We start from the raw sequence: 17,865 nt of genomic DNA on the forward strand, positions 1-17,865 counted from the left end.
GATCCAGGGTCACATATAGGTTATAATAACACATATATATCTATATCTATCTATATATACACTGCAGTATACATTTATACACACACACACACACACACACACACACACACACACACACACACACACACACACACACACACACACATACATATATATATATATATATATATGACAGCATGACAGGTTCAGAATCTTTAGCTTTTGCAATTTCCCAGTAAACACCGCTTCAACAGTCTCTTCAGTATGCAGGTGTGGGTTTAATATTCAAACCGAAGGTTTTCAAACTCAAAGCACTTCAGCTCACAACAAAATAACTTAATCTTCTTTGTTTCACACAGACTTGTCTTTTCCCAGCCACAAACACCTACAGCATTCTCTCACACCTTCTATTAGACCCTACTGCCGGTCTTATGAGCTGCAGCTGGAACTGCTATCTCTGGCAGCCTGGGTTTTGTAGTCCTTAATAGGCGACCATCTTGCTTCCCAGCTTCCACGTGTGGTAACCTGGGAGTGGTAGTTCTTAACAAGAAGCCCTCTTGCTCCAGCCATCTTAGAGCTATGTATCTGCCCTCTAAATAGAACACGCCCTCTCATGATGTCATAATATTTAATTAAGAGTAGGCTAACTGCATTGAAAATTTTCCATAGACATTTAATGGCATAGATAAACTGACATTCACTGGAAAAGCAGCCACTCTTTTTTTTTTTTTTTTAAACAATCACTATCGCTCAAAAACGAGCACTAGTTCACAGTGAGTAGTGTGTGGAAACAGGTCCACAGGGACAGCCACAGTTGGTTTGAAGGCTTCACCAGTGATTTTTCTCTTAAAACCAGAACCACAGCAGAGCTCTCTAAAGTTCCTCATTGCCTCCCCATCAGGTTTGCATGATATATAGACCAGCCTTCTTATGGCTGGGTGGTTCCTCAAAGCTCTGACAACTCGATAATGTAGGCCAGCCCGGGACGGATTCACAACAGCTGTCAGTCCGCCATCAGAATTCAAAGTGGGCATCATATTTGGCAGAACAACTTCTGCTTTGCCTGAGAGAAATTCACAGTTATGAACTCTGTTTAGTTCTGCATTACACTTGGCGTCCTCGACCGCCTGCTCAATGAGCTCTATGCCAATGACTCTCTCCATTTGTGGGGATAACGAAATGCCAATGGCTCCAGTACCACAGCATACATCCAGCAGTGTGCCCCCAACACAAGCCCGATTCAGCTCCGCAACAGTTTTGTACAAAGCTTCCGCTGCTCCCCGATTCACCTGGAAGAAAGAATCAGCAGAAATGCGAAACTTGAAGCCAAGCACCTCCTCAAAGATATGGGGCTGTCCGTACAGAAGCTGATAGGGGGATTGTTCATTACTGCAACGGGTCATCGTGCTCTCCTGGAAATAAAGAGAATCCAGCTGACAAACTGCTCCGGGGCCTTGTGTGAAGTACTCCACCAGAGCAGCTTTATGGATGCCAATATCCTCAGGCCTTAGGTTTTGAGGATGGAAGTAAACAATGGCCATGGTGTGACCGGCAGAATTGGTTCTTATCGTGATTTCTCTCCAGTGGCCACCATCATGAAACAAAATGCATGGTCGGAGTGGTGAGCGGCGTATAAAATCTTCATAGTACCTTGCAACCACGCTGTGTTTTGAAGGCATGTTCAGGAGATGGTCACCATGGACACATACTATGTTACCCGTTCTTCCATTGCCTATATAAAATCCAACAGTTTTTGGATTCCCATCTACCCCTTTGTTAACAGAGAAGGTTGATTTATTGCGGTATCCATCTCTCACTGGTGAGGGTACTATGGAAAGGAGAGGGAATCTTAAGTCCTTTGAAAAAGGGATCATTGAATCCTGAGCTAGTTGCTTTGTCATCTCAAGCAAGATGTTGTGCTGCTGCTCTTGTTTCCACTGGAGCTGCTTCTCATAATTCATTCTCCACAAAGGAGTCACAGTGTCAGCCAGTCTTTCTTCCCAGGAAAGAGTGTGCCAGTCAGAAGGTAGTTTGGGGTTCCTTTCATTTCTTCTCTTTACAGGCTTACAGCAAGTATTGACAACACAGCGGCTGGTTATTAAATAACCGAAACATATATTTGGTACAGTGACGATTTTTTTCAACAATGGCCAGGTTAAATGTAAGCGCATTGTTTCATATGCAAGCGACATTGGTGCAGACTTCTAACCTAGTCAGTGTCAGTGAGCCCGTGGGGTCACACGCTCAAACAGTGCTGTAGTCTAGATATATTCCGCCTCGCTATTTAAACATGTTAACAGTCCGGTAAAACAAATATTGTTCCTTCTACCTTTTTTCCATGTGCCAACTTGACAACATTTTGATACGGCGCTCTAATGACGCTACTTTCTTTACTAGTGCGCCCACCCTGCTTTCAGACCGTAACAGTCGGTTACCGGAAGTAATACTTTCAACTTTTTTTTTTATTATTATTATTTTTATTTTATTATTATGCTTCAACAACACAAACAAACAAGGTACATTATCAAATCTCTAAATATAACCGCAATTGTTCAGCCTTAGGTTGAGCAGTACTACTTTTAACGATTTATTTTGTTTATTTATTTTGCTATTTCATTTCATTTTATTTTACTTTATTTTTATTATCTTAAAAGTCTACTATAATCTGTAGTTATAATTACAGGTTCCCATCGTGACAACCTACATAGTAAAATGTGAATAAATAAATAAAAACAATAAAACAAAAATAAAAATAAATGTTAAAACTTAAAATCAGTAAAACTGCGCAACTGCCGTTTGAGATTATTTGTTGCTGATTAGCAACCGAGACACCTCTTGGGAAATACATTTCTTGGCGGAGGAATAAATGTGTTATTATAACGTTATATGTTTTGTTGCTGGTGTTTATTTTATGAATAAAATAAATATTAAAATGAATATTTTTATGGAGTAACTGTTTTATAATTCAGTTTTATAACTCGGTTACGTTTTATAACTCCGCTCTGCGTCGTACCTAACAACGGCCCTTAGCTGTTTTAAATCCACTGTAAAACACGGCTTCGCGGGGCTTATTGATTAATTTTATCACAAGTAGGCCTAATTTAGTATTTTTTTTATAATTTTTTAGCTAAATAGGCTAAAGAAAAGATTTAAGAAGTGAGTCTTTTATAGCAATTTATATTGTAACGTTTTTATTTTATCACAAGTAATTTATTATTATTATTATTATTATTATTATTATCATCATTATGTATACATTTTAGTAGTTTTACAATAATGGGAAACCTTATCTTACAGAGTGGACGTTCTATCCACTAGTGAAAAGCTCTTGACGTTGTTGTAAACGTCATCAAACTGCGTCTTTTGAGTCAGTAAAGAGATCAGTCATCAGTTCCGCCGTCGCAATGGAATCAAACAAGGACGAAGCGGAACGCTGCATCGAAATAGCAATCGCAGCGCTGCGAGATCATGAGCTCGACAAATCCAGACGGTTCCTCGAGAAGGCACAGAGACTGTTTCCCACGGACAAGGCGAGATGTGCGTGTAATATAAATAAGTGTATAGTGGAGATCGTAGGAGGTCTGTTAAAGGGCCACCGGAAAACCTGAAGCCTGTAGTTAGACGGTAATTAAGGCCCTGAGATCTCGATCTCTTATAACTGCGAAATAAACGCATTTTCTACTTTTAAATGATCAAACTGTATGTTAAAAAAACACGAACCATATATTTTGTCCTCATGGTTATATATCACTTATGTTGGATGTCTATATAGGCCACTATTTACATATGTAGGTAATGTAATCTAACATAATGTAAGGTAAATTGAAATTTAATCTCAATTATTTTCACAGATAGACAGACAGACAGACAGACATGCAGATAGATAGATGATAGATAGATAGATAGATAGATAGATAGATAGATAGATAGATAGATAGATAGATAGATAGATAGACAAGACATTCAAACACCAGGGCTTCTTGTTAAAATGTAAGTGCTCTTGTCCCAGCTTTACTAGAGTCTATTGCTGAGAATGGAGGACCTTCTACAAGTGAAGAAAACTTCGGAGAACATGATGGTTTACGAAACAGAAGCCACAGCGCTGAAGATCACTCCTCTGGACATGGTGCCACAGAATCTGCCAAACCATACACATCAGAGCAGCTAGATGCTGTCAAAAGGTCTGTTATTTGTTTCAGACTACTTGCTTAGAAGTCGAGGCTCTGGTCATTATTTCTGTGATGAAGATTTTGATTTACATGTGTGCATAGTGGTTTCATCACCTAACTACGTTCTTCCTATTATACTGTGATCTGTCTTTCCTTTGGTGCAGAATTAAGAGGTGTAAGGACTATTATGAGATTCTTGGAGTCAGTAAAGAAGCCTCTGAGGAGGATCTGAAAAAATCCTACCGAAAGTTGGCTCTAAAGTTTCATCCAGATAAAAACCACGCACCCGGTGCCACTGAAGCATTTAAAGGTATAATACATTAAACTCATGCATTCAGCGTTTCTTCTCAGTATGGATAAAGTTTGCATGTGGTCTTCTCATTTGTTCTGTTTCCTGGTCTTCAACAGCTATAGGTAACGCTTACGCAGTTCTCAGTAACCCTGAAAAAAGAAGGCAGTATGACGTCTACGGTGAAGAAAAAGCCCACCCAACTCACAGGCATAGGACAAATCATAGAAATTTCGAGGCAGATATTTCTCCCGAGGACCTTTTCAATATGTTCTTTGGAGGTGGATTTCCAACCAGTGAGTCATGTGACTATTGAAATGTGGTATTAGAAATGCAACATGTTAGTGGTTGTGGTGGAATACATTCAAAATCCACAAATGTGTCATTGTGCCATTTCTGTTTCTAGGTAATGTGCATGTGTACAGCAATGGCAGGATGAGGTTTGGCCAGCAGCAGCGACCCGAACGACGAGAACAACAGAGAGAAGTAAGAGTATTCCAAGTTTATAAGAGTTTTTTGTGCAGATTTTTTACTAGTAGGGAAAGATTCCCCACTTAAGTACCGTGTGCATTTAGTTAGTTATTGTAACATATTTAGATATTAAGTTTTCCATTTACAGAATGTTGATGCATCAGCCAGTGTGTTAATAATGGAAATAAATAGAAACATTTGCTAATTTAGTAATTATTAAATGTAAAATCACCCCCCTTTTGGGGAAACTTTTGCCAAATGTATACATGACTTTTGATATCATTCCTCATAAAACATTCATATATCTTTTTAACGTGTCATTAATATGAAATACTAAACCAACTGTTCTATTTAAAATTGTGTTTCAGCAATAATTTGTACAATTCATTTGAAAGGTACATTTATTCCAATGTTAGGCTTGCTTGCTTGCTTATAAACAGGCCCTATGATACTTCTTTATTTGCCCATATTTTAAATGAAGATATGGTATAATAGCATCACGGGAGGTGACAGAGATGTTACGCAAACAAAATTGCTGAGTTTTTCCATAATTCTACTCCACCTTAAAATTACATTAAAACCAAGCATGTGTTTCTAACAGGCAGAATGCCACCTCTGGTGTAAAAACAGGAAAATGCTAGTGGCGTAAAAGGTCAAATAAATGACATCCAATCAAATTACCTCGTCTTTTGCGTTCAAAACTTACTGCATCCACACAAGCAGTGTGCATATGAGCAGAGTATGCTGCCTTAGCAAATCACGCTACATTACTGCTGTTCTCGACAATGTACATTTGTAAAAGTGGGGTTTTAGCATTTACTAGCATGAAGAACAAATATAGACACGACTGTGCATAGAGATCGATAGAAGACTCGAACTCTCTTCAATACTCAAATATACCCTGTGTGAGTTCTTGTTTTAAATGTTGATAATGGGTTATAGCTATTATATTAGCAACAATGCCAACAGTTTAACAAACAAAAATGTAATATTAAGTGATGTTCATTTTAAACACTATTGTTAGCTCTATTTTGCAACGAAATAATAGTTCCAACGAAGCCACATCAGAACTGTTGTGCGTCTCCAACACAGCGGCGTTTCGTTAGTGAGCGAATCTGCGGCTTTGAACGAATTGGAAGAGTCATTATTCATAAATACTGCCAGTTGCTTTTTTAATGAATGAGTGATGATATGACTCACTCATTAAAACAGTGACTTGCCGTTATTTTAAAAGTATCACTTTTTTACCACCACTTTTTTTTTCTCTATTGAACTTTATTTCAAACATTAGGCCTATCTCATAAAAAATGTTGTGCCATTGTAATTGCATTCATGCCACATCTGAGCAGGATTAAATGGTGTGTAAATGCATCTAGATGCAGCTTGTACCACTGCAGTGCAAATATGGCTTTTGTTGTTGATGATTTCATTTGATTCAAATTATTGATTTAGTTTAATTTAATGCTTTATTATGTTAATTATATTAATAGAATTTTAAGAATTTGACATAAAACATGACTTAAGTTTAATAGGGTTAGAAAAAACTTTGCCTTAATGAAGGTAAAAAATGCACCTGAAAATTAATTTAAGGGGGCAGATATTGTCCCTTAATGGAAAATGTGACTGCAGGGGGGTATGCAATGAGAATGTTTAATGCCCCATGGGGTATGCCACTCTAAGCAGTTTGGGAACCACAGGCCTAACTAATTGAATAATTACCCCACGAATTATATTAAGTATTAAATCATTTAAAAAATAAATAACACTAGCAAAAAAATGACACTTGGGCTCTTTTGTCCCAATTCTAGGATTTTACCTTTTCACTTCAAAATTATAACTTTTTTTTTTTTACTCCACAAATCTAAAAATATTAATGTCCACAAATCCTACATTCATTAATGGACACAAAAACCTTTGATATTCAACATAATATAATGTTATTCATAGATCACAATTTTCCAGATACACAAAATGAGATCAGTTAACTTTATAAACTGTTTTCAGTGACCAAATATATAGAGATGAAATGACAAAATTAAGAAGAGCATTGTGAAATATTGTGCCATCTATGGCTAAAAGAAAAAAAAAATACAATTGTTTACAGAATGTTACTTTGCATTAACTGAGCTGTTGTTATGCATTTAAAAGAATTATTCAGACTGATGGAATATGACGGCAGCTTTTTCATTCTGTCATGATGTAACTTTTATTTTAATGAACGATTTTCATTATCCAGGGTGGCCTTGCCTTGTTTGTACAGCTGATGCCCATACTCATTCTGATCATAGTCTCAGCTCTCAGCCAGATGATGGTTTCCAGTCCTCCATACAGCCTCAGCCACAGACCGTAAGACCAAACATTGACTGAAATGTGCATTATCTTAAAAATATGATCTGGTGTGCTTGGTTTATTATTATTATACACTATTATTTTAAACTGGTGTGTGACAATACTTGCTTAAAATGCTTTTTTTAAATACTTGCATGTAGTGTGCAATATTGCTGTTTGTGAATGTAAAAGGTCTGCAGAGTTTTAAAGATCAAAGTGCACAACAAATAAAATTATTGTCTCCTAAAAGAAAGAATCGATTATGAACTGCTGAAACGATTCCTCAGCAATTCTAGTCTCACTTCCCGTTACAAATGTAACCTACTTGACCCGCTTCAAGTGGGATTCCAACTGGCATCTGTGGCATGGGAGGTATGCGCGTTATCAAGGACGCTAAAGACCGCAGTCTCTAGCGTCAGTCGCTAGCACGCCTCTTGAATCCAGGGGACTGAGGTTTACTCGCACAGCTCTTACTAGCGTGCCACTCATCCCCTTAAACATCTCTCCCATCCGGGTCACGGCACCAAATGGTCCTAGTCGACCCACTCCGAGTGGGATTCAAACCGGATTCTTGCCCTTAAACACTGTAGTTGTAGCTGAGTTAGAGACTGAATCTTCGAACAAACCATTTTCAAAAGCTTTGAGAAATGAGGTGATGTGCAATGTATATTAGGAGACAATTGAAGTGTTTTTTGACCTTTGATGCATGTAAACCTATTGTAGGAGACCTACAACAAAATTAGGAACCTTTAAAATAGCATTATAGAGGCACTTTAAAAGTTGTATGAAGCTCTTTCTCTATCCCATTGTGCATTTTGAGCTAGCTGTCAAACTACGTTATATATTGTTTGTTTTCGTTTTGAAACCTCAATTTTACAGAGAAATGTTTGAAGTGAAAGCAAAAACATGTTTATTTTGAAGAATGATGGTTGTCTTGTTGGTGATAAATATCTCTGACGTTATTGTACATTCCACCTGCTTTAGATCCATGGGCCACACAAACAGGCGACACACTCCTACTCTGAAGGTGCCTTACTATGTTGGCGACCACTTCTCAGAAGAATATACGGGAATGAATCTCAAGAATGTTGAACAAAGTGTGGAGGATGACTATATATCAAACCTGAGAAACAACTGCTGGAAGGAGAAACAACAAAGTACGTGATGCATATGAAGCTGCTTAAAGGGATAGTTCACTTTGAAATTAATTTTTGGTATGTTTTAGCTTACCTCAAGGGCATCCAAGATGTAGGTGTCTTTTTTTCCGCAGTAGTTTCAATTTTGATATTTTTAGGTCAAACCGTTCTTGTCTGTCAGTCATATAATGCAGGTCTATGGTCACGGTCTCAAAACACATGCACAGAGTCCAAATTAAAACAATTCCCCATCGTCCAAATTAAACAATTCCCCATCGTAAGTACACATTGATGGCCTAAGACACGAAACGAGCGGTTTGTGTGAGAAAACGAACAGTATTTATATCGTTTTTACCTCTTATACGCAGCCATGCCATACGCAGTGATCTGATCTGACGTGTGCGCAGACTGGTGCATAGATATATACACACTAGATGTCGCCTTGTCTACGGCAGTTCATTGGAACGAATGTCTTTAAGGCGACATCTAGTGTATATGTCTATGCACCAGTCTGCGTACACGTCAGATCAGATCACTTGGACATGGCTGCGTATAAGAGGTAAAAACGATATAAATACTGTTAGTTTTCTCACACAAACCGCTCGTTTCGTGTCTCGTTTCTGCCCTTGAGGTAAGCTAAAACATACCAAAAATGTATTTCAAAGTGAACTATCCCTTTAATAATGCGTGATGTAAAAAGAAAAAAAAGGAATACAAGTGTAATTTTGCTAAATATTCTTAACCTAGATATCTGTGCTCTTATTTGCAGAGGAAGGCTTGTTGTATCGGGCACGTTACTTTGGGGACACAGACTTGTACCAAAGAGCGCAGAAAATGGCAACACCCAGTTGCTCGAAACTTTCAGAAATACAGATTCTGTTACATGGACACTGAGTAGCAGAAAGTGAGTCGACGGTTTACTTTCCTTTTCTGAATTTTTGCTTGTTTATCTAGTGCGTTCTTACCTGTGGACTTTCTTTGACCGTCTGTGTTTTTCAGGTAGTGTCCTGTTGTGACGTCATTTGAAGATATTCGTGTACAGAAATGTTCTGTTCTCTTTGCTAAAACGGGACATTGCATTGCACCAGTTTAAGAGAAGCAAAGATAGCCCATCCTGGTGCCACAGGAGTTCGCTCTCATCTCTCCTTCAAAATTTTCGGAAAATTACAAGTCGTGGAAGATCTTAACATCTGTGAAGTAGTTTTAAATATGGATTTAAAAATGTAATGAATTAAGAATGAAAAATTAGATGATTTGCTGGTAGAGAGGAAAGTAAACTGCTGTTAAATGGTAATCAATGCTGCTAGCTTACTGCTTTTCCTTTTTTATTTACACCTCGTTTTTTCTTAAAGCATTTTTTCAACACCCATATTTGGGCTTTCTGAGCCAACTCTGAAATTTCTAGTAGTGTTTAAATCTGTTGATCTGACCACAGAAAGTCAAATGATTATGTCGGTGTCATTCAGCATTTAATGAATTGTTTTGCCTGTTGGATTTTTAAAAAGAATGTTTGAGATTTATGCAAATGGAAATTAATTATTTATTAAATGGTGTCATACTATTTCTTCCATTTTAATTTATTTTTTTTAGAAAATGTATTAACATTAATTTAACAGTGTGTTTTGCAAAGTGTAGATTGAAGGTTCTAAAGCATAATCAAGTGCCTTGCCAGCTCCAGTCTTGTTGTATACACTCCCTGCATATATGTAATATAGGAAGGAAAAACATCCCTGCTTGAAGTTAGTGCTTAGACTAATTAGCTACTGAAATTCTAATTTTCCTGGAGATTTTCTTTTTTATATACGTATATGTTATGTTCTTTCGGTTCAGTGCAACATTTTATGATTTTGTGTGTATGTATGTAATATAACATAGTTACCCAAAAGGAAATAAACAATAACAATACATTTTCTTTTTAACAAATTTAGAGTTAAAATATAAGCATGCTTAATTTCCATACTCCAATAAGTCGTCTTTATAGCCAAGTCTGTTTGGACGTACATTTCTTTTAATGTTTCTTAAATGCTCCCCAAAGGTGCATTTAACCAATCAAAAGTACATTAAAATCAGCAATGTTGTTAAATGTTTATGATTTCAAATATTTGTTTTCTATTATAACATATTTTAAAACTTTGAAAGCTGAATTTTTAGCATCATTACTCCAGTCTTAAGAAATCATTCTCATATGCTGATTTGTTGCTCGAGAAACATATGTCCATATGTTATTTTAATGGAAACCGTGATACATTTTTGTTAAGATTATTTGATAAATAGAAAGTTCTAAATAACAGCATTTATTTGAAATCGATTTTTGTAACAATTTAAGTCTTTACTGTCACTTTTATAGAGTCCTTTCTGTATGAATCTACAAGGAAAGAATTAATTTAAAAAATAAATCGTACTGATTCTAAAAGATCAGCAGTCGACATGTCAGTTTTGGAATTGCACACCAGGAGGCAGTCATGAGCTTCGCCGCTAGAAATCAATAAAGAAATACACGCTATTTCCTCATCAACATCTCTGTTATGGGCATAACAACAATACATACAAAACAAAAATGCACATTCAAATCTTGAACTATCCTATCAAGACCTAAAAAAAAAAGAAGCATAAATGCCTTTTTAGGTCTTGATTGGGTAGTTCTATGAGGTTAATCTTCTCTAAGCATTGATATGCATCATACCTATTCTGTGTGTGTTGTTGATCATACAGTAATAGCCACTCGGATTTGAAATGGCAATTCCAACACTGACGTGTCGATTGCATATCCCAATCTATATAGATATATAGATTTATTTATACTCGCCTTGTTATTTTATTCATACTTTCCTTGTAGCTTCATTAAGCAAGGACATCCAGGCTGACTAAAAGGCCCTGCGAGTGTCCGGACTGATGCAGGTGGGCTCAGTGTTGTTGGTGGTCAGAGTTTCATGAAATCATGAATTGAGCTGATTTTATGGGCAGCACAGTGAAGGAAGGAGCAACAGAAAAATCCCTGGACTGCTTTGAGTAGTCTGTAACCATAGAAACACCATGCTTTTAGTAAAGAAGACAGACTCCTGTTTTGTCTGTGGTCACTGATGTTTAAAGTCTTGGAAACCATTATTATCTCCAGAAGAACTATATGAACTGATTGTGAATGCATATGGTATGATAATGGCGTCTGACTGCAAAATACTGGAGCATCAAGGTATTCTTTTCTTTCTTTTTCTTTTTTTTTTCTGAGGGAGAGGAATGTGTTTGATTATTAATTTTAAGTCTAACCCAGTATGCACACTGCATCTAAATAATGTGTGTCTCTGTGTGTGTCTTCATCCAAAACACTGTTCCATTTAAGATTTGATTTATTGCAGGAGAGGACGAAAAGGATCCCAGCTCCCAGAGGGGCCAGGAGAAACTCTGATGTTGGATAATTCTTGCTGAGATGTAGAGTTCTTTCATGCAGTTCCAATACGCTGCACAGCAAGTTTAGGTGTAAAGTTACACTTAAGGTTAACATAGAGATCCGAGCCACTTATCTAGTGGACCATGAGGTAGGTCGCTTTCCTTCAGTGACATTATTGCACAGATGAGTAATTTATTAAAATGTCATGCCATTTACAATTTGGCCCCCTTTTTAGGGGACCTAACCCTAAATCAACTCTAAAATCCTTCAGTAAGCAAAACTGTGCAAAGATCATGTCTGCCAGTATTGCTGCATGCATTGTTTAATGCCTTCAGCGAAGATTAATTGAGCCACTTTAAAGATTATGCTGTGTGCTTCTGAGAAAGAGAATGCTGCTGACATTTTGAGTGCAGATTTATACTGGTGAGAAAGCATGAAAAAAATAACACCTTGCAATGCAGAAGTGAGGATAAAAAAAAAAAAAAAAAACGAATCCAGAAAGAATGGATTATCAGATCTTATTATAACACAGCTTTTTGGAATACTCAATTCTGATAGGTCAAAAGTTCCATCCAACAATTATTTTCTAATATTCTCATGTCATCCATGAAAACGCTGTATAGCTTACCCAGCTAACAGGGAAAGTTCACAGAACTTTAGATAACATTGTGGCAAGGTTCTCTCAAACTTATATGAACAAAAGTTCTCCAGTAACATTATACATTCGTTCAAAGTTAACTGGTCTTTAATAATGTTCTCCAAACGTTAGGGAACATTCAAAAGTAACAATCCCATAATGTTTGAAAAATGGAATGTTCCCTTTTTACCAAGAAAAAACTGGAACTCGTTCAGTCTTGAATGTTTAGAGAACATTCAGAAATAAAATTTCATAGCTTAATGGGAAGCTTTAAGCTTCTGGGCTCTTGTGAAAATTACCTCAAAGAACATTATTGTAACATCGTTGCAGTCTTTTTTTTTTTATTATTGAAATAGGCTTTGCTTTCTTTAACGTCATTAAAAAAAAAATCAATATTCATATCAATATATCATGTAAATTGTCCTGTCAGTCAGTGCTTTCTATGTCTTATGTCGTTTTGGTGTCAATATCAGGATGCATGTTTCTAGGCACTTTAAGTTTATTTGATTAGCAGACAGGATAGTGTGTATCTGAAGATCTGAAAATCAGCAAAGCCAAAATGAGACCAAAAGTGAAATAACTGGCAATCATAGAAGAGTATGAGAAATCTGGGACTTTTCAGACTCATTGCAGATGAAAGATTGAAATGAGGCAGAGTAAGTGCAGGATTTGCCTTCACTGCAGCATATCAGTTGCAGAAGTGACAGTGTGCTGCAGAGCTGCATGGGATATGCTGAGAGGGGGGAAAAACTGCACCCGTCCTGATCCAGGTACAACGTCACCTCTAAACATTGATGTTTCTTTCTTAGAGCATGTGAGAGGAGGAGTAATCCAGAGTCAATGTGTCTCATGTCTTTTCCCATCTAGCTCATAGAGTACAGTAATGCGGTGCTGGCAACACCAAAATGGTTTGACTCCCTGAGGAATGTGAGAACAGAGAACATGTGTGTGTATATATATATGCGCTGTTTTTTAAGAAATTAAAGAGCATTTTTCATGAAAATGTTTTTACTTTGTGGAATTTACATATTGTATTACAATTTGTATACATATATATATATATATATATATATATATATATATATATACAGTATATATACCCCTGCATGTTGTATGTCAAGTATGTTGAGGTTTGCATTGCTTGTCTGCAGCATATGTTATTTCATATAAATCAGGTGTCACATGTATGAATTGAACCTACAGCTAGTGACAACCATAGCCATGGTAAAAAATGAGCACTTGAAACCCCCTGTGGGGCTTTCAGGGTTGAGTTACACTATATGCTGACATATTCACACAGATAAACAATGTCATGTGTGCTCTGTCAATTGTCCTGTCAGTCAGTGCTTTTTATGTCACATCATTTTGGTGTCAATATCAGGGTGCATGTTTCTTGGCACGTTAAGTTTCGTTCTGATTTTACAGTGGATTTGGTCTATAATGATGCACTATATCAAACCTAAGGTGTGTTAAATATCAGAATACACACTTATAAATGGTTTCAATCCAAGGTCCTTGTTAATGTGAACTGGTTGCTTGCATTTGGTTAACAGATTCCATTACTTAATATTCTGCCATTAGCAAAGAAATACGATTTTCCCTAATAAAACTGAATCCCTGCTGCAAATGAAGGTGTAACGAACCATTTTATATTTCAGGTGAAGCCAAAACAAGCTATAATTTTTTTTTTCAGTCTATTTAAAACAAAATGCAATAAACAAAAAGTAGGAGGTATCTAAATAATCGTGTCTAAATAAATATGTAAATCAAAATATAATTGAAAAGTTTTCATAAATGTTTCATTTACAGCATTTTATGGTATATGCCAGGTCTACTTAAAGAAAAAAACATTATAGTGTTGGCTAGATATCTGGGGAAGAGGCAATTTAGGTTTTTATAAAGAAATATTTATTAATTTAAACATTAAATTGGTTGCATGAATGATTAAATTATTCACTCATAAAGAGAGTGGCTGAATTTAAATGAGTATACTAGCATACTATTTCTGCAACATAATATATATAATAGAAACAGTATGATAGTGTGCTGGTCCAAATTCAGCCAGTCACTTGTTTTATTCATGAATGAATCAGCTTTTGAAACAAATCGGTTGAGTGAATGATTCAATAACTCAATCATAAAGACTTGGGCTGCGTCCGAAATCGCATAGTTTTCAAAGTTCGTATTTACAAGTTGGGAAGTCCTAATTTATTGTTAAATTTAAATTGTAAATAAATGTGCATAATTTTAGATCCCATATGGAATAGATATAGGCTAAAGAAGACTATGATATTATCTAGCCTATTTTATAATTTCTTCAATGTTTTTATTTTCATTTTTTATTATTGTGATAAATATTTGAAGTCTTGAATAGTGGTCTAAAGATATTTGGTTTAAGGGATCATGTAAATTACAAGGGTAGCCTACCATTATTCCTTAGACACCATTAGTCCACCATAAGTTCTAGTTACATTCTTAACACAAATGTAGTGTTTTAATGCCTTTTAAATTTTATTTTTATTAAAAATAAATAAATAAATAAACCAAGATGAAACATAGAACATATAGTAATCTTGCGTTAATTTTAAAAAGGAAGTATTTTTATTTTAAAAACGATTGGCTGGGAAAAGTGTGGCATATTTTGTCTTATGGTTATTTTTACTTGTCAATGGTTATGGGCTAACTGATATCCCGAATGAGTATTTAATGTGAAAATAACTGAATTTAATGAAATTCCGAACGTGCATTTACTGACAAGCTTGATAGCAGCAGCACTTCGCGTCTTCATCTCTCTCTCTCTCTCTCTCTCTCTCTCTCTCTCTCTCTCTCTCTCTCTCTCTCTCTATAGAGAGGGAAGACGCATCCTGTAATCAGGTCACACTTCACTGTAGTCTCAGCATCCGTCTCTCGTCCTTTAAAACAGAGGAATCGAGACATCAGACAAAATGGTGTGGATGAATGATCTGGGATGTGTTCTCGTCCCGTTGCTGATGCTCGTACGGTTTTCCGTGCAGGTGGACGTTAAGAGCGGGAAAGAAGCTGAGAAAACGGGGAATTTCATGGAAGATGAACAGTGGCTGTCCACCATTTCCCAGTACAGTCGCAAGATCAAGCACTGGAACCGCTTCAGAGATGTGAGTTGTCTTTAAGACGATGAATGGTGACATTACATGCCTCTATCTGCTTTAGCTCTTATCAATACCGATGGTTTAGATTTGTTAGTAAGTGTTAGGAATGCGGGACAGTGTTTTTCCTTAGACAACATTAGTCCTTCAACATTCCCTAAGAAATCGATCTTCTTTTGAAAGCAGTTGCATTTAAGATGATAAAAAGATCTTGGGAGACAATAGGTTGAACTGTTGGGTTCATGCTGTAAATGTAGTAAAATGCTTTAAATGAAGACTTTAGACAAATCTTTGGATGTATTTTGCATAGCCAGGTAAAATGCTCTGAAGATGCTCAAATCTTCAGTCAAACCCTAATTGGTAACAATGGACCATCTGTTGTTGTTTGTTTAATTGACAATAGGTTTGATTACAGTATAAAGCAGATTGCATAGAGTGTCATTCATTGCCCAGCCGGTGGATGTGATGTAATAATAGGCAACTTTAATAATTGATTAGGACTTCACATGTATTCAGAGGGAGATTTATGGATTGCTCAATCTTGCAAAGGTTATGTTGTAGCATGTGTCACTGTGCAGGTATGTTATTTGATCCTGTATTTAATGGTATTTCTTTATGAATATGCATAAAAATGGTCAAAAATCAATATTATAATGAATGTGCAACACAATCAGAATTAGGTAAAGTGATGATTGATATTAGGACTTCATGTTTATTCAGTTATTTTCTGTTGAGTTCTGCTCCAAATGAAACATTAAACCGGCCAGCAGAAACTGTGATTTATCTCCATCAGTGTTTGGCTGGCAGCTATTTTTACCCTTCTAGAACTGGATTAAGTGTATAACTCCTTAAATGATTACGTAGAAAAACATCTAAGCGAACCAGGAATTTATCAAAATATGGAAATGAAAAGATTAAGTGTGAATTAGACCGGGATTATAAATAGATGGACACAGCATTTCTACATCAGTGGCTTACATTCAAACTAGGCCCTGCAGCAGACTCTGAATCCTCCAATCAATGGATATTGATCACACCATCTCACACATATGAATAGCAGAGGAGCGATGCTTGTCCGACACATGCCGCGGTTGTTTTGGTGGGAGAAAAGAAAACCAAAAGAGCTTTTAGGTGAAACAACTCAGCCCTATACTGTCTCTGGCTTAACCATCAAATTAAAATCCAGGTTGTTCTTGAACTGTACTTGAGGTGACACTTCAGTTGCACTGAATAGAACTTGCCCATGACATGCTGTCAGCTGTTTTGTTCGGGTTGTCATGTCATTGCACAGATGGGTAGTCCCTTATAGTGAATGTTTAATACAAATTAGTATTTTTTCCCTTTAACTTTCTATGTGTGCAAGATATGACATGCAGGACCCATTGAACAAGAAGATCAGAAGATGCACATAGCACTGGTGCTACAGAGGTTGAAGGTTTTGTAGCACAGGCAACACAATTGTAGCACAAGTATAAAACATTACAATCTCTGAAAACAAACAGTAGTGTAGTTACATCACTTAAATGTGACTGACAAAGGACATTAGTGTTTCATAAAGGGCAAACAAAATACAAACCGTAAAGGGAAAAATGCTTTCAGGACAAACATTTTATTTATGTGGAAATATGGCAGACTGCAGGGACATAACACCTCTGGATTAACATTAAGTCAATTTTGTTAATATATACCAATATAACTAATCCAAATCACAATCCAAACAACATCCATCCATTTTGGTTGAGCATTTTAATTTTCGCCGGAAGACAAAAATACGCAAACTTTTAAAGGCGCAACTGCATAGGAATATGATTGTTGTGCTTGTTTGTTGGGCTGCACAATTCGGTCCAAAATTTTGGTTTTATATATATCGATATGACTCATAATAATTATGATTTTTATTACTAAATAATTGTTTTAAACAAAATAAGAAATTTTACTACTGTAATAACACAAACAACAAACTATCACTTCACACAAACAAGCAGCTCTGTTTCACACACGCAAAACTGTATCGCACACACTGTGGTACCGATTATTTTGTACCACGTTTGACATATATATTGAACTGTACAGCCCTGATTAGAATCAATATCAAAATGCATTTATTGTTAGTTTTATATGATGGTAAACACATGCTAGTGCTGTTTTTTTTTTTTTTTTTGATAGCAAGGATTCGCACCAGAGACAGCGACAGGCCCTCTGACACAGTTCAGTACCTTTTTAACAGTCACCTGTTATCTTTGATCAGAGACAGAGATGGAACGGATGTAGATCCTGAAAGTTAATCTCTCTCTGAACTCGGCTTATTTCATTTTTAAAGTGTTGCTTGTGACAAAGGCAAATAAT

The 17,865-nt window shown here is 36.3% G+C and overlaps 3 protein-coding genes across 4 annotated transcripts in view; 2 read left to right on the forward strand and 1 right to left on the reverse strand.

Moving 5' to 3' along the window:
• Positions 1-237: 237 nt before the first annotated feature.
• Positions 238-2,367, reverse strand: trmt2b (tRNA methyltransferase 2 homolog B). The gene has a single exon (XM_082153155.1). It carries the CDS (start codon positions 2,169-2,171, stop codon positions 723-725), a length of 1,449 nt encoding a protein of 482 aa, XP_082009281.1. The 5' UTR covers positions 2,172-2,367; the 3' UTR covers positions 238-722.
• A 982-nt stretch (positions 2,368-3,349) lies between these two features.
• dnajb12a (DnaJ heat shock protein family (Hsp40) member B12a) lies at positions 3,350-10,295 on the forward strand. Of its 2 annotated transcripts, none has more exons than XM_082153140.1 (9): positions 3,350-3,516; positions 3,989-4,160; positions 4,313-4,458; positions 4,557-4,733; positions 4,844-4,923; positions 7,145-7,254; positions 8,221-8,393; positions 9,142-9,276; positions 9,376-10,295. In XM_082153140.1, exons 1-8 carry the CDS (start codon positions 3,384-3,386, stop codon positions 9,264-9,266), a joined length of 1,116 nt encoding a protein of 371 aa, XP_082009266.1. In that variant the 5' UTR covers positions 3,350-3,383; the 3' UTR covers positions 9,267-9,276; positions 9,376-10,295. The 2 variants fall into 2 exon arrangements, with proteins under 2 accessions (XP_082009266.1, XP_082009265.1); XM_082153139.1 differs by having other exon boundaries at positions 3,351-3,516; positions 9,372-10,295.
• Positions 10,296-15,247: 4,952 nt separating this feature from the next.
• Positions 15,248-17,865, forward strand: part of spock2 (SPARC (osteonectin), cwcv and kazal like domains proteoglycan 2) — a 35,741-nt gene continuing 33,123 nt past the window's right edge. Inside the window, exon 1 of the mRNA XM_082153070.1 lies at positions 15,248-15,528. Within this exon, the coding sequence (XP_082009196.1) occupies positions 15,340-15,528 (189 nt within the window). The 5' untranslated portion in view covers positions 15,248-15,339. The remainder of the gene's footprint in view (positions 15,529-17,865) is intronic.

This window comes from Leuciscus leuciscus (genome assembly GCF_965113295.1).
Source record: "Leuciscus leuciscus genome assembly, chromosome: 22".
Classification (NCBI taxonomy): domain Eukaryota; kingdom Metazoa; phylum Chordata; class Actinopteri; order Cypriniformes; family Leuciscidae; genus Leuciscus; species Leuciscus leuciscus.

Excerpts from the sequence above, each read along its gene's own strand:
- trmt2b (XM_082153155.1), bottom strand. The coding sequence starts at position 2,171 with ATGTCGCTTGCATATGAAACAATGCGCTTACATTTAACCTGGCCATTG.
- dnajb12a (XM_082153140.1), top strand. The coding sequence starts at position 3,384 with ATGGAATCAAACAAGGACGAAGCGGAACGCTGCATCGAAATAGCAATC. Across the intron at positions 4,734-4,843 it reads TGGAGGTGGATTTCCAACCA|GTAATGTGCATGTGTACAGC; the intron begins GTGAGTCATGTG and ends TTCTGTTTCTAG. Across the intron at positions 8,394-9,141 it reads CTGGAAGGAGAAACAACAAA|AGGAAGGCTTGTTGTATCGG; the intron begins GTACGTGATGCA and ends TCTTATTTGCAG.